This window comes from Echinops telfairi, unplaced genomic scaffold, assembly GCF_000313985.2.
Source record: "Echinops telfairi isolate 266 unplaced genomic scaffold, ASM31398v2 ScPeMD7_41;HRSCAF=154, whole genome shotgun sequence".
Classification (NCBI taxonomy): Eukaryota; Metazoa; Chordata; class Mammalia; order Afrosoricida; family Tenrecidae; genus Echinops; species Echinops telfairi.
Window position 1 is genome coordinate 3,530,363 of NW_022103939.1, and position 16,286 is coordinate 3,546,648.

General features: G+C 42.5%; 1 protein-coding gene across 1 annotated transcript in view; it reads left to right on the top strand.

Annotated features, from left to right (window-relative positions):
* TRIM68 (tripartite motif containing 68) overlaps positions 1–15,202 on the top strand; it is a 20,809-nt gene extending 5,607 nt beyond the window's left edge. The window contains exons 3-7 of the mRNA XM_004717484.2: positions 9,965–10,060; positions 12,067–12,327; positions 13,392–13,414; positions 14,263–14,363; positions 14,557–15,202. Coding sequence (XP_004717541.1) covers positions 9,965–10,060; positions 12,067–12,327; positions 13,392–13,414; positions 14,263–14,363; positions 14,557–15,107 — 1,032 coding nt within the window. The 3' untranslated portion in view covers positions 15,108–15,202. The remainder of the gene's footprint in view (positions 1–9,964; positions 10,061–12,066; positions 12,328–13,391; positions 13,415–14,262; positions 14,364–14,556) is intronic.
* Positions 15,203–16,286: the final 1,084 nt, after the last annotated feature.

Consider the following 16,286-nt stretch of genomic DNA (forward strand, 5'->3'; position numbering starts at 1 on the left):
TTTTTTTCTTTTGACAAGTGATTTATGAATCATCTTCTGCCTCATAGAGAACATGAATCACCTGGGGAGCATCTTTCTTTGAGATACTCGGCCATTTTCATAGTTACTCTCATCATCTTCCAGACCTCTTCTTGCTCTTTCTTCAGATGTATACAATGGCACGTCTGTATCAGAACCAGTACCTTCTAGAATCCAGTGATGTAGTGCTAATGTTAGTTCTTTCTTGGAGTATCAGGTAAATACCTGAGTTATTCTTTCCTATAAAAGAAGAATTTCTAAAGAATTTAAGACATTACTTAACATATTTGTATAATAACACATGGGTCAAATAAGTCTCAAGAAATTTTAAAATGTTTTAAGCTAGTGTAAAGGGGAAATACAACTTAACAAAAATTTTGAATAAAAACAAACTGAAGCCAAAGTAAGTAATTGGATAAAGAGAATGAAATTTATTCTAGACATAAATGAAATAAAAACCAGGATATTAGTAGAGAAAACCAATGAAACCAAAAGCTAGTTCTTTGAAAAGATCAGTAAAGTTGGGGAACTTCTAGCCAAGACAAGGAGACCCTCTTTGAACTCCTACTGGAATTCATAGCGCTTAAGAAAAGTACAGGAAGTAAAAGACATTCAAACGGGGAAGGAAGAAAGGAAATTCTGTTTCCAGGTGACGTGATTGTTCGTGTAGAATATCACAAATAATCAAGAAGAGCTGTAAAAGAAAAAAGAGTTGCAACTAATAAGGTCACAGTATGTAAGGTTAATAGACAAAATCATTTTGTATACAAAAGTGCTTACTAAAGTACCAGAAATGAACAATTGGATTTTTAAATGACAAGCATCATACCAGTTTAACCATATTGACATTAAAAAGACAAAACTAATGAAATATGAGCAAGAGCTATATAAGGAAAGCAAAAATGCAAATGAAAAATAACAGAAAATAAGTAAACAAAGAGAACAATTCAATATTGTTAAAATCACCTCAGTTTGATTGTAAATTCAATGCAATTCCTGTCAAAAGCATAGCAAATTGTTGTTTGGTTGGTTGGTTTTTGATGACTATTGTTAAGCTGATTTTAACACTTATATGGAAAAGCAAAAGATCCAAAATAGTCAGCACAATATGATGAATACAAAGTTGGAGCACTAACGCAACACGATTCAAGGTTTTCAATAAAACTACAGTGACCATTACAGTGGTATTGGTAAAATAATCAGTTAAAATAGAACAAAACAGAGAACTAGAAAAAGACCCACACAAATATAATCTGACCTTTGACAATGGCAATTCAATAGAAAAATGATAGTATTATTAACAAATGAACCATTTGCCTGTCAGTGGCTTGTTGTGATGCTGGGAGCTGTGTCACTTTTATTTTAAATACCACCTGGGCCACCCAAGCAGAGCTTCCAGACTATGAATAAACTATGAAGAAGGAATAGGGTGCCCCCTTCTGAAGAATTAGCCACTGAGAACCTTATGACTAGCAGCAAAACATTGTCAGAAACTGAAAACCTCGTGAATAGCGGCAGAACTTGTCAGAGGTAGTGCCAGAAGTTGAACCCTCAGGTCAGAAGGCAGTCAAAATACGACTGAGGAAGAGCTGCCTTCTCAATGGTGTGGATAGTTAAAGCCTTCAAGACCTTCATTTATGATGGGGCACTACTCAAAATGAGAAGAAAAGGCTGCAAACATCAATTACTATTTGGAGCTTGGAATGCATTCAGTATGAATCTAAGAAAACCAAAGGTCATCAGAAATGAAATGGAACACATAAAGATCGATATCATCGGCATTAGTGAGGTGAAATGGACTGGTATTGTCCATTTTTTATTAAATAATCTCTGACTTCCTGGAAGTTGCCAGGAATGACAACTTCAAGAGGAATGGCACTGCGTACATTGTGAAAAAGGACTTCTCGAGATCTATGTTAGAAGTAAAATACTGACTGTGATAGGATAGTCTCTATTGGTACACAAGGAAATCCAGTCAGTACAACTATTATTCAGATCTATGCATCAACCACTAAAGCTAGTGATAGAAAAATTGAAAAATTCCACCATCTTCAGTCTGAGATTGGTCAAATATTAAATCAAGATGCATTGATAATTATTGGCTATTGGAAACAGGAAGGAAAGGTAGCTGGAAAATATGATCTTAGTAATAGAAACCAAGCTGGAGATCTCGTTATAGAATTTTGCAAGACCAATGACACCTTTGTCACATGTACTTTTTTTTCAATAATACAAATGGTGGCTATGCATGTTGATTCTCCTGGTAGAGTATGCAGAAATCAAACTAAAATGAGGCCGGGGGCAACTGGAACACCACCAATTGCTTATAAGTAACTTCTGGTTGAAACTGAAGAAAATGAAAACAAGTTCGTGAGAGCCAAAATAGACCTCGAGTCTATTCCACCTGAATTTCGAGAACATCTCAAGAACAGATTTGACAAACTGAACATCAATAACAGAAGACATGATGAGCTGTGGTTGACAGCAAGAACCTCATGAAGAAAGCAAGGGTCATCAAAAACAGGCAAGAAAGAAAAACTCAAAGTGGATGTCAGAAGAGACATCGTAGAGTAGCTCAGGCAAATGGGAGAAATGATGAAGGTAGAGGGCTGAATAGAAAATTTCAAAAGACAAGTTGAGAAAGCAAAGTAATGTATTGGAGTGTACAGAAACCTAGATTTAGAAATCCAAAAAAGGAAGAACATGCTCAATATATCTTAAGCTGAAAGAACTAGACAAAAAGTTCAGTATTCAAGTTGCAATGTTGAAAGATTCAATGGGCAAAATATTGACTGATGTAGAAGCATCAAAAGAAGATGGAAAGAATACACAGAGTCCCTATACCAAAAAGTACTAGTTGACATTCATGTGGTAGCATTTGATGGAGAACTGATGGCACTAAAGGAAGAAGTCCCAGCTGCACTGAACGCATTAGCCAAAAACAAGGCTCCAGGAGTAAATGGAATAACAATTGAAATACCTTGTCAAGCTGAGGAAGCACTGAAAGTTCTCACTTGTCTATTTCAAGAAATTTGGAAAACCACTACCTGGACAGTTGACTAGAAAAGATCCTTATCTGTTCCCATTCTGAAGAAGGTGACCCAACAAATGTTAAAATTGTAGAACAATTCTATTGATACCACAAGCAAGTCAAATTTTGCTGAAGATCATCCAACAGCCATTACAGCAGCACATTGACAAGAAGCTGCCAGAAGCTCATACCAGACAAGGACGTGGAACAAGGGATGTCTATGCTGATGTTACATGGATACTGACTGAAGTCAGAGAATCCCAAAAAGCTGTTTACTTGTGTTTTATTGACTATGCCAAGGCATTCTACTGTGTGGATTATAACAAATTGTGTACAGCCTTGGGATTCCAGAACACTTAATCATAATCGTGCAGAACTTGTATATGGAAGCAGTGGTGCCAACAGAACACCGGAATACTGCATGGCTTAAAATCAGGAGAGGTGTACACCAGAGTTGTATCCTCTCACCGTACATATTCAGTCTAATACTGAGCAAATAATCAGAGAAGCCAGACTATACGGAGAACAGTGCATCAGGATTGAAGGAAGGCTTATTCACCAGTGATATGCAGGCGACATAACCTTGCTTGTTAAAAATGGGGACTTGAAGCACTTGCTGATGAAGATCAAGGATTGCAGTCTTCAATATGTATTACAACATAATGTAAAGAATACAAAAAATTTCACAACTGAATGAATAGATCATATCCTGATAAACAGAGAACGACTGAAGTTGTCAAAGACTTCATATTGCTTGAATCCACAATCAGTGCTTATGGAAGCTGTATTGATAGATCAAGTGATCAAAAGATGCATGTCATTGGGTAAGTCTGTTGCACAAGACATGTTTAAAGTGTTAAAAAGCCAGGGTGCTACTTCGAGGACTAAGGTGCACCTGAACGAAGCCGTGGTATTTTTAATTGCTTCATATGCATGTGGAAGTTGGACACTGAATAAGGAAAACCGTGGGGGGGGGGCATGGGAATCTATGCATTTGAATTATGGTGCTGGATAAGAATGTTGAAAATACCTTGGACTGCCAGACAAACACCCAAATCTGTCTTGGAAAAAGTACAGCTAGAATGCTCCTTTGAAACAAGCATGTCAAGACATTGTCTCACCAACTTTGACCATATTATCAAAAGAGACTAATCCCTGGAAAAAAGATACCACACTTGGTACAGTAGAGGGGCAGCAAGAAGAAAAAGAGGAAGACTGTCAACGAGATGAATCGGCACAGTAACTGGAACAATAGGCTCAAACTTCACAGTCATGAAGATGGCATAGGACTGGGCAGGGTTTTGTTCCATGGTAGTCACAGAGTCAGAACCAACTCTGGCACCTAACAATGGTGCTGAAACAGCCGGACTCGCTGTTGTTGCTAGGCGCCATCGAGTGGGCTTTGCCCATAGCACAACAGATGGAAACACTGCATTGTCCTGCACCGACCTCACGATTGTTCCGATGCTTGAGCCCATTGGTGCAACCACAGTGCCCATCTGTCTCCCTCAGGACCTTCCTCTCCGTTGCTGCCCCTCCACTTTACCAAACACGATGTCCTTCTCCAGGGACTGGGCTCTTCTGACAACATGTTCAAAGTATGTAAGATGAAGTCTCACCATCCTCACCTCTAAGGAGCACTCTGGTCTCAACTTCTTCCAAGACAGGTCCATTTGTCATTTTAGCAGTCCATGGTGCTTTCAGTATTCTTCTCTAGCACCAGAATGCAGATGCATCCATTCTTTTTCGGTCTTCTTTTATTCCACGGCTCATTTTCACATGCATATGAGGCCATTGAAACTACCATGGCTTGGGTCAGGCACGCCTTAGTCCTCAAAATAACAGCCTTGCTTTTCAGTGCTCTAAAGAGCTCTTGCACAACAGATTTCCCTAATACCACTATCTTTCGATCTCTTCGCTGTGCCTTCCATGAGCATTGTTTGTAGATCAAGCAATATGCAGTCCTTGACAACTTCAACCTTTCCCCATTTATCATGATGTTACCTATTGGTCCAGTTGTGAGAATTTTGGTCTTTGCGACTTTGAGTTGCAATCCATACCGAAGGCTGAAATATCCTTGCTCTTCAGAGGCTGAAATATCCTTGCTCTTCATCAACAAGTGCTTCAAGTCCTCCTCACTTTCAACAAGCTAGGTTGTGTTACCTGCTTATGGCAGTGTGGTAGTTACATAAACTGGTGTCAGTTTGAGAGGATTACGAGTGAAGGGGTAGAGTCTAGTCTGTCAATCGGTTCATAGCCATTGAGGCTTCTGTGTGGGCATGGCCCTCTCCTGAGAATTCTGGGAAATCTGGTACTTCCTTCTTGGAGACAGGAGACACAATCTCTCTCGGTGCACTCCCTGGGAGACTCTCTAGTGACAAGACTGACTTTCCTGGGAGACATTGCAGCTGACAAGACACATGGAACTACTCTAGTGCCCTGAGCTAGAAAAGCCATGTGGACCTGCCCTGATGCAACCAGACCTCTCAAGCCAGAGAAACCACAGCGAGACCCCTGCCAGCACTGAGAGATGCTTACAACACCACTAGATTCAAAGACTTTCTACCCACTGGCTTGTGATCATTCTGCATTTGACATCATTGCATGTGTTTCGTGAGTCTGAAGAGGACTTTATAGATTAGTGTCGGACATATGGGCTAATATCGGACTTATTACCTTGGACTGGACTGGGTTGGGATGTTTTCATAATGTACAATTACCTTTTATATAAAACTTTCATATATACATATGCGTGTTTATGAATTTGTTTCTCTAGTCTACCCAGACTAACATAGGCAGATTGTTAATAAGCTTCCTTCCAATCTGTATGCTTTGGTCTTCTTCATATAATCCAACTTCTCTGATTATTTGCTCAGCGTTATGGATAAGTGTGGAAGCACACCTTTCCTGATTTTCAACCATCATTTTAAACATGATTTTAAAAATGTTCCCTATTCCTGTCACGCAACTGCCTCTTGATCCATGTACAGGTTCTACATGAACACAAGGGAGTATTCTGGAAATCCCATTCTTCTCAAAGGTATCCATAGTTTGTTATGATCTGCACAGTCAAAGGCCTTGGTATAGACAATAAAACGCAAGTAAACATCTTTCTGGTATCATCTGCTTTCAGCCAAGATCTTTTATCTCTTATTCCACATCCTTTTCTGAATTGGTCCTAAAGCTCTGTCAGCTCCCTGTCAATGTACTGCTGCAAGTGTTGTTGGATGGCCGTCAGCAAAATGTTACTGGCATGTGGTATTGTCCTATAGTTTGAGTATTCTTTTGGGTCATCATTCATTGGAATGAGCACAAATATGAATCTCCACTAGTCAGTTGGCCAGGTAGCTGTCTTCCAAATGTCCTGACAAAGACAAGCGAGTGCTTCCAGTCCTTCTGAGCTTGTTAAGAGTCTTGTTTTGGGCTAATGCTTTCAGCGCATCTTGAACATCTTCCTTCCTTCATTCTCATATGCTACATCCTGAAATGGTTTCGGTAGAGTGCCTGTTTATTCTTTCCATCTTCATATTTCCTGCATCATTCAATATTTTGCCCATTGAAAATTTCAATGTTACAACTTGAGGCTTGGATTTTTTTCTTGAGTTCTTTCAGTTTCATTTATATTGATTATGTCTTCCCTGTGGGTTTTCTAATTCTAGATCTTTGTATATTTCATTATAATGATTGGCTTTGTCTTCTTAAGCTGCCCTTTGAAATTTCTGTTCACCTCTTTGACTTCCTCATTTCTCCCAATTTCCTTAAGTACTCTACTACTAAGAGCAAGTGTCAGAGTCTCTTCTGACGTCCAATTTTATCTTTTCTTTCTTCCTTGTCTTTTTAACAATCATTTTATTGGGGGCTCTTACAGCTCTTATATAACAACCCATACATCAATTGTATCAAGCATATTTGTACATATGTTGCCATCACTATTTTATAAACATTTAGTTTCTATTTAAGCCCTTGTTATCAGCTCCTCATTCCCCCCTCCCTCCCCCTCATTGATTTCTTTTTTTTTTTTAATCGTTTTGTTAGGGGCTCATACGACTCTTATCACAATCCATACCTACATCAATTGTGTAAAGCACATTTGTACATTCATTGCCCCTTTCTTGTCTTTTTAAGGACCTTTTATTTCTTCTTAAATGGTGTGCTGGGTGCCCTCCCACAGCTCATCAGGTCTTCTGTCATTCATGGTCAGTGCATCGAATCTGTTCTTGAGATGTTCTCAAAACTCAGGTGGGATCGACTTAAGCTCTTATATGGCTCTTGTGGACTTTTTCCTCTGCTTCTACCTGAACTTAAGCATTTGGTGGTCTGTTCCACTTGTTCACGTTTTTAGCTGCTAATATTGAGCTTCTCCGTTGTCTCTAGATAGAACACACAAATCAAATTAGCCACATCTGGGTGAATAGAATTTGGAGAAGGTAGACTCAGTGGAAGATAACAAACTCACTGCCATTGAGTCCGTTTTGACTAATAGCAACCCCAAAGGGTAGGGTAGAACTGACCCTTTGACTTTCGGCGACTTTAACTCCTTACAGGAGCAAAAAGCCTAGTCTTTGTCCCAAGGAGTGGCTGGTAGTTTGAACTGTGGACCTTGCGGTTAGCAGTCCAACCTATAACCCACTATGCCACTAAGGCTCCCCAAACAACTAGACATGGCTCATGCTCATTCGCCATTAAAAAGATGCAAGTAAAAATTTAAAAGGAGATTCCATCTCACCCCAGCGAAAATGGCACTGAGGAAAAAGAAGACAAATTCTGGCAAGGATATGGGGAGCTTAGAATGCTTATCCACTGCTGGTGGGATTGTCAAATTCTGCAGCCGTGGTGGAAAATGGAAGGCTCCCCAGAGGCACAATACTTAAGTCTTGGCTTTTAACGTAAAGGTGACAGTTTGAACCTAGCAGCAACTCAGTGGAAGAAAGGTGTGGCGGTAGACAGTCAAAGGTGACAGCCTTGGAGACCTGGGGAAGCTCTGCTCTGGCTGATAGAGCCCCTGGGAGTCTTCATCTACTCAGTGGCAACGGGCTCACACTTTGAACAATTATGAGGATGGCACAGAACCAGACAGTGTTAGTGTTTCATTCCTTTTTCACAGGGTCACTCTGTCAGAACTGGGTTGATGACATCTAACAACAGCATATGTATGCATTAGACCGAGCCGTACACCTGATGGGATTTTGTTGGAAGGAGGCGTTGAAAGAATAGGACCATAGTCTTGTGGAGCAACTTGAGTCGTTGCCTCAATATAGCTCGCGAAGCTTGTTTTGTACATCCTGGTTTTTGGTTAGTCCCTGGGGTCTTAAAAGGTTGCAAGCAGCCATTTGAGATACAGCTCTTGATTTCTTTTCATGTGGAGCAAAAGAGAAGAAAGGAAATCAGACTCAGAGAAGACTCTAGTCCACAGGACTAGTTATCTGCATGAATCATGGCCTCATGGGTGCTGAGACCAGAAGAACAAAGTTAGTACCCAGCTACCCCTACTAACCAACTATTCTTATCCGGGCACAATAGATAGATCCTGATAAAATGGAAGAAAAACCTAGAACAGAACACAAATTCTTAAAAAGTAACCTTACTGGACCAAATGCGGCTGGCTGCAGGATACCCCGGGTCTTCACTTTGAAATACTTCTTAAACCTTGCACCAAATCTATGCCCCTAGGTCACCTTTTAGCTAAATAACAGATCGGCTTATAGAATAGAGAATATCACCTGAGTACTGCACTCGCTTTAAAAACCATCTATACTCGTATTTCCCAAAGTGGGAAATACTGCTTACTGAGGGGAACTGTGAGCATCCAGGGAGGCTGCAACCGCAGGTCTGATCCGTACACTGTAGCTTGGCTTATGGGCTGCGGTACCGAAGTTTTTAATTCCCTGGGAGTACTGAGTGGGTTTGGTTTGGCTTGGTTTTCTGGACAGGGACTGGTAGGCCAAATCACTTTGAGAACCTCTGATTTATCTGATGAAACCAAAAGGTCAACAATCAGTAAAACAAAGGTACAAAGGAAAGGAAATATAGGAACCACTTATTGAAAACAATCAAAAGTTATGAGAACATTGATACATTGGGGTGGGGGGGTGTTACCAATGTCACTGAACAAGTGTATAGAAATCTTTAATTTACTCCTTACACACCCATTAGGATGGCTAAATTCCAGAATTCTGAGAAAAATAAACACAGGTGAGGTGGTGGAGCAGCAGGTACTTTTACTGTTTGCTGATGGGGATGCAAAATGGTATGGCTATTTGGAAGAATTTTGGCACTTTCTTACATAGTAAATACAAACTTCCATAAAAATCCAGCAATTGCGTTCTTAGATATTTATCCGAGTTGAAAATGTATGTCCATAGAAAAACCTGCACAGGGATGTTTATACCAGCTCTATTCAGGTTCTTCGGTTCTGATAAGCTCCCAGCAGATATTGATGCTGTCTGATCCCCTTAGATGTCATTTTGAACAACAATGTTCGGAGAGACCTGTGGCATAGTGGTCTCGGCATTAAACAGCGACACTCGTGGTCAGGTGTACTCGCCTCCGGGGTCCAACCTCTGAATCGGTATCTACTGTGAGGCAGAATCGACTTGATGACAGAGAGTATGGTTTTTTAGAGAAGGCCTTGGGTCGATAAGGAATTTTAAAAGCATGGATAGGAAAGTCCACAGTATTTTTCTGGTAAGGTTTGGAAATGGGCCTTTTCTTTTTCCTTTCCAGAAACTTAGAGATGGTGAAGAGTTACTCTCAACTCAGAGCGCTCCCTTGGACTGAGGGAGTAGGAACCTGAGTTCCTCTTCCCGATATTCCGGTTTCTCCCAGGCCTCATTCTGCCCACTTGTCAGACGCTGCTTTCTTCCTCGTCTCTGCCAGCACCGGGAAGGTAGCCTCATGAGGTTTTGTCTCTTGCAGTGGAAACTCCATGAGGCTCTGGAAGATCTGAGACAAAAGCAAGAAGAGGCTTGGAAACTGGAAGTTGCTGAAAGAAAAAGAACTGCCAACTGGAAGGTAGATTTCCCTTTGGGGGAAAGCGTTTGTGTCATCTCTGTGTTGCCCTGGAACTAACTGTGAGACAAAAGATGAAGTTGGAAGTTAGAGAGCCCAACGTTCTAATAGCCTCTTTCCCAGGTGTGTTGCTTTAGACCACATAACCTCTCAACTCCACCTTTCTCGGTGATGTGGGGATAGCTCGGTTTTATGTCCTTATATGTGAAAAAGGAAAAGTACATGTTTCCTGTATATTAGCTCATAGTAGATTGTGTACTAGAGCACAATTTCCACTCTGCTTCCTCCAGCAGGTCCATATTTGATGAAAGTTTAATTCTTAAAGTGGTATTAGAGATGGAGAAGGAAGGAGTGGGGGGAAAGTGGTATTGGAAAATCATCTTTGAACAATAAAATAAAGGTCAAAACATATGACCAAGGCAAAGTGAGGCACAGGAGGTGCCCAAGAGTTAGAGGCCACAAAGGTGAATAGTGTTATTATATTCACAGCCTTGGATTAACAGTAATGATAAGCAATAATCTGAGCAGATACTCAGATAGGTGGACTTGCAAGCTGAACAAGAGTGGGAAAATTAATAGAGCTGTACCCACAACTATATGTACCTGGAACTTTAAAAAGTTTGTGGGGAAAATGGTAGTATCTTTAATTCCATTTTTCCATGAACTTTTTGAAGCCTTCATATATAGGTTTGGCAGGAGATATTTCTACATATACATTTGTATGACATGCAGACCTATCCTTCTATATGGTAGAGTATGCAGGGGGTAAAGTTATGAAGACTTCGTCGCTATAACCAAACACCCAAGAGAATGCGTCACTGGGCGTGTGAGCTTAGCACCATGGTCTCGGGAGATGTCCGGGTCAGTCTGTCTAACTGTGTTAGAACAAAGACAGTGTTCTCCTTCGTACTCTGGTGACTAGCAACCAGTCTGAGGTATAGCAATTGCTCTCCCCCCTGTCCAGAGCAAACCAAAGACTCGAGGAAATAATGAGTGAAAAGAATGAATGGACCATATAGCCCTTGACCTCTACTGCCCTGAGGCCAGAAGAACTAGATGGCACCCAAGGAGCACGACAGAACTGTAGCAAACATTTAAAATTCACAAGACCAGGTTGACTGGCTCGATAGAGACCAGTAGAAACTCTGAGACTGAACCTTTGACACACTTCAAACTTGGAGCTGAACCCACCCCAGAGATCACTTTTCAACTAATCAATAGACAGACCTATAAAATGAACAGCAATACCCAGGTAGAATAAAATCCGCAAAGTTGTCCATCATAGCAGACCGAAACAGTAGCAGTTTACACCTAAACAAAGCTCAACAGGCAGAAAGGGGCAGGAAAGAAAAAAATGGAAATGAAAACCCCAAGGAGGAAATGGGAAGAATGCTATTATGTTAAAAGAATTACAACTAATCTCATAAGATTATACACACACATGGGGATACCCAAAAAAAAACGGGAAAAATGTGTACCATGAAATCTTTGCCCAGCGGAGCTTTTTTCCTGTTTTTTTGTTTTGTTTCGGGGGTACCCCCTCATATATACATGTGTATATGGAGATATATATACACACACACAAACTAAATGAATAATTAATACAATTACCTCTCAAATAAATTTTTGTCCTATTACCAGATCATCAGAATTTTTTCATCGACAGTAAGATTGAACTAATCTAAAAAGCATATTGAATTGATATAATATTATCAAAGAGCAAAATCACATAATGGTGTAATGTTACATCTCTGACACATCAAGTGATAATTTAAAAATGGAAAAGAGTGTGTAGAATACAGTACCCAAATAAGCTCCTGGTTGGATCCTGCTGGGCCCAGAAGCATGCATTGTGGCTTTGAGAACAGAGGGCTAAGAAAACTGTACCCTGTCTGTTGTCTGTACATTGCCTCGCACGTGATTGGTACCAAAGCCTTCCAGAGTGTGCATATGTACGTGACTCCAACACTAACAACATGAGTGCTGATTTCCTGATGTTGCCTCTGCAGGTCCAAATGGAAACTCGAAAGCAGAGTATCATCTGGGAGTTTGAGAAATACCACCGATTACTAAAGGAAACACAGACACCAAGTCAGCAGCCACAGGCGGAAGCAGCTGCCGCTCTGGCCAGCCTAGAACAAGAGGAGAGGGAAACGATGCAGCAAGTGAGGTTGAATCATGATAAGCTGGTCCAGCAGAGCCAGGTCCTGTGGAGAATGATTACAGAGCTGGAAGAGAGGTCTCAGAGGCCTCTCCGGTGGATGTTGCAGGTGAGTAGCAGGCTTTCATGGAAACCCCGAGTGAGAGCTGAAACTAGCTTTGGACTTCAGGAGAGAAGACTAGTTAGTCGTCAATAGGGCCTAGCACTCTGTTCCATCAGGCATGAGACCCCTATGTCCCAAGCTAATACCTACTGCTCCCCTGCGTCTGTTTGGTTGGATGACCTAGCCCATTGTTGCCTACTAAGTGGTATGCTCAAGCAGCCCATCCATCACACCAGTCTCCCCTCTGGCCTTACAATTTTGAAATGAAGCCTAAAAGCTGCCTGTCCTAAAAAGTTTAGCCTACTTAGCTACCCTCCTGTGAGTTTCTCCTCTGTCCACCTTTCCAGCTTGAGCATCTGCTTCCCTTTTCTCTAAACAAAGGCCTCCCCAGAGTTCGGTGCTGGGCCTCCCTGAGTGTGTTAGGCAGGGTTCTCTAGAGACAAAACCAGGATAGGTTTATATATCTAAAAGGATTATATATCTAAAAGGATAGGTTTATATAGCAAAAAGGAATAATACAACAGCTGATTATTCCACACAGCAGTACAGAGGTCTCTGTCCAACTCAACTCCCATGGGAAAGTTAATATCATGAAGATCCTTCCAACTCATGCAAGCTGCGGAGCCAAGGTCAAGGAAGCAAACCGTGACGTGGCTGGTGGAAGGTGCAGAGTCTTCCCACAGGCAGCAGACGCAGGCGGCATGGTGGGGCAGCAACAGCAGGCAGATGAGATGTAGCAAAGTAGGTCATGATGGAGCTCCAAGGTGCAACGATGCACAGAACAGGGACACAAGCCACCACGGTCCCCGGTTGGCTTGCCTCAGCCCACAGGCAGCGCAAAATAGCTAACTCAGGCAGCAGCATGCTGGTCCACAGACCAGGGAGAAAAAGAGAGAGGCCAGCCTCTTAAGAGCCATCTACTCAGTCGCCCTCCAATCATGCTGCGGCCTGATCGACAGGCAAAACTCCACCCACATGTTCCTATGGGAGCCATGTTGGCACCCAAAAAACCCCTAACTCACACTGAGGAACTGTGCATACTCATGTGGTGTCTTCTTTTCTCTTTCTAGGGTGTTCAGGAAGTCTTGAACAGGTATGTTCCCATCATTACAGTGTCTAGGTATCCCTCCAATCTAGACGGTCTTGCCTGGGGTCAGACACGGGGAAGGAGCATTGAACCTTCCTTACAAAAAAGCAGGTGCTGAACTACATCTCTCATATTTTTAAAAAAAAAAGGTTGTCATCAAATCAACTCCAACTCAGTGCAGCTATTTTCTACAAAGTGAATGACAGTGGCACCCCCATTTTCTGTTTGCCCCACTGGACCTTCCCTGGGCAGCCAGTCCTTGCTGAAGCGTTAGAGCCCGCAGCACCGTTGGTCTGGCCAGAGACTCCCTGGCCATGGAAGACTAAGATGGTCATTGCTCTAGCCAGAGACTTTGAACTTTACCTGGAGAACCCTACCCCGGACAAGTTTGTTCTTTTGAATGGCTGAGCCCAGAATTCAAGGATTCCTCTGTTAGACCCAATGGTAAAACAGTTGAGACCCAATCAAATGAATATGTGCTTTTCTTCTTTATTCTTGGCCAAATCTGAGATATCACCAATTAGACTTTCAGGTAAAGTTACAAAACGTGTGGTTTCAATTAGATAGTCTACTGGGAGAAAGGGGCCTATGATGTGTCCATCAGTGCTTTAGTCCTTGAGTCTCAGCCCTGCTTCTTTGTAGCGTGTCAAATGCACCTTTCCCAATGTCATCCACACCTCTAACCTGCCCCACACCCTGGGAATGCAAGTGTTCGCATGTCTGAGAGTCAGACCATTTTGCCTGGGAGGAGCTCTGTCCTCACTGACCATGTCCCTGGCCAAATCCCTCTTCCAAGGAAGGCTCAAGGGCAGAGTCAGGAATCCAGGCCCCAAGCCATACCCTTCCTCTACTAGGAGCAAGGCCTGGAGCCTACAGCAGCTAGAACCAGTCTCCCTGGAGCTAAAGACTGAGTGCCGTATACTGGGACTTAAAGAGATCCTGAAAACATATGCAGGTAATGGATTCAGAGAGGTATAATGGGCAGGGGGAGGGACCCCTTGTACATAAAAAGGTGTAATGTTCTCAGGGTGCCCTACCCAACCCTCCTCTACCCATCATTGAGCTATCTGTGGTTGTATTGATCTGAGCCATCTAGCCTAGACTCCTGGCTCCGTATCAGTCTTACCAACCAGGATCTTTTTCTGCAGCTGATGTAATCCTGGATCCAGACACTGCTTACTCCCGACTCATCGTATCCGAGGACAGAAAAAGTGTTCACTATGGAGACACCAAGCAGAAACTGCCTGACAATCCTGAGAGATTTTACCGCTACAATATTGTCCTGGGCAGCCAGTGCTTCTCTTCAGGCCGGCACTACTGGGAGGTGGAGGTCGGAAACCGGTCAGAATGGGGTCTAGGAGTGTGTAAGGAAAATGTGGACCGCAAGGAGGTGGTCTATTTATCCCCCCACTATGGATTCTGGGTGATACGGCTGAGGAAGGGAAATGAGTACCGGGCAGGCACTGATGAATACCCACTCCTATCCTTATCAGTGCCTCCACACCGGGTGGGAGTTTTCCTGGATTATGAGGCGCATGATATCTCCTTCTACAACATGACTGACAATGGCTCCCACATCTTCACTTTCCCCCACTATCCCTTCCCGGGGCGCCTCCTGCCCTACTTTAGTCCTTGCTACAGCATTGGCTCCAACAACAGTGATCCTCTGACCATCTGCTCCCTGAATGGTGAAGACTAAGACAGTTGCCGTATTAGCCAGAGACCTTGAACTTCACCTGGTTCACAAGGGTCTTGGAGACCCCTGCCTGACCAGTGTCCCCGTGAGCTGAGCTAACCCTAACCCTAGAATCCAGGGATTCCTCTGCTTGACTCAGTGGTCTCTTGCTGTTAAGATGAAGCCCACAACTAAACTAATCATGTTAAAAAGTGGTGGCTCACTCACGTGAGTGTCTCATCTTCATGAGGGAAGCATGGTAGGACTGATGGTGGGGATCAAAGCAGTTCTCAGATTAACGTGGCTTAAGGATCAGAAATATCGCTCTTGTGTAGTCATGCCCCCTCCCCTGGTCACTCTCCAGTGCCATAATTAGGGAGAGTGAAGACGAAATGGATCCAAGCACCAGGAAACCCTTGGAATAGGGTTTCACCAACAAGCTAAAGGAATATTGTCTATGAGAGCTGGTTACTGCTAATAACCAGCAAGAAAATTCACCTAAAATTCTGCTGCTACTGACCAAACCTTGATCTGACCCAAGCTCTCTCACCTCCTGACTGGAGAATGCAGTGTAGCCAAGAATGCAGGACTTCTCCAGGCCCCTCTGGAAGTACTATCTGGACAAAGCATTTGATCTTCAAGACTGAAGAGCCCTGTTTCCTAATCCTGCCTCTTCCTTTAAGTAGCAGGATCAGAACACCCATGAACCTTAATTTTAATTTTCACTTTGTGGTCAAGAAAACTGAGATGACCTTAATGCAACAAATCATTTCTCACACCCCTCTTAAAGAAGATGACTGTAAACGATTCTTCGTATTCAGATGAAATAATACCTGCAGCTTCTCTACTTTGGCTACATATCTGCCTATCATTCATTCCATTTGGGCCTCAAGCATCTCATGTGTGACATTTCTTGAGTTTCCTCATTAGAAAAATGGATTTAATAATGGCTCCCCTCCCGTACAGGCTCCGTGTGCATCACAGACTCATTCTATACATTTGCTCATTTCTCAGGGATGGAGGAAGGCAAAACATGGTTTCTAATATGGTGACCTTCCTTCCCATCTCCACATTGTCCAATCAGCATTTTCACAGCAGTGCCTTTTTTTCCTTAGGACCTCTCCTCTCCTGATAGCCCAGAGCTCTTCAGACAAAAAGGTACCCATGCTAGTGGCAAGTTCCGAGCTGCAGTAGTATATTGTG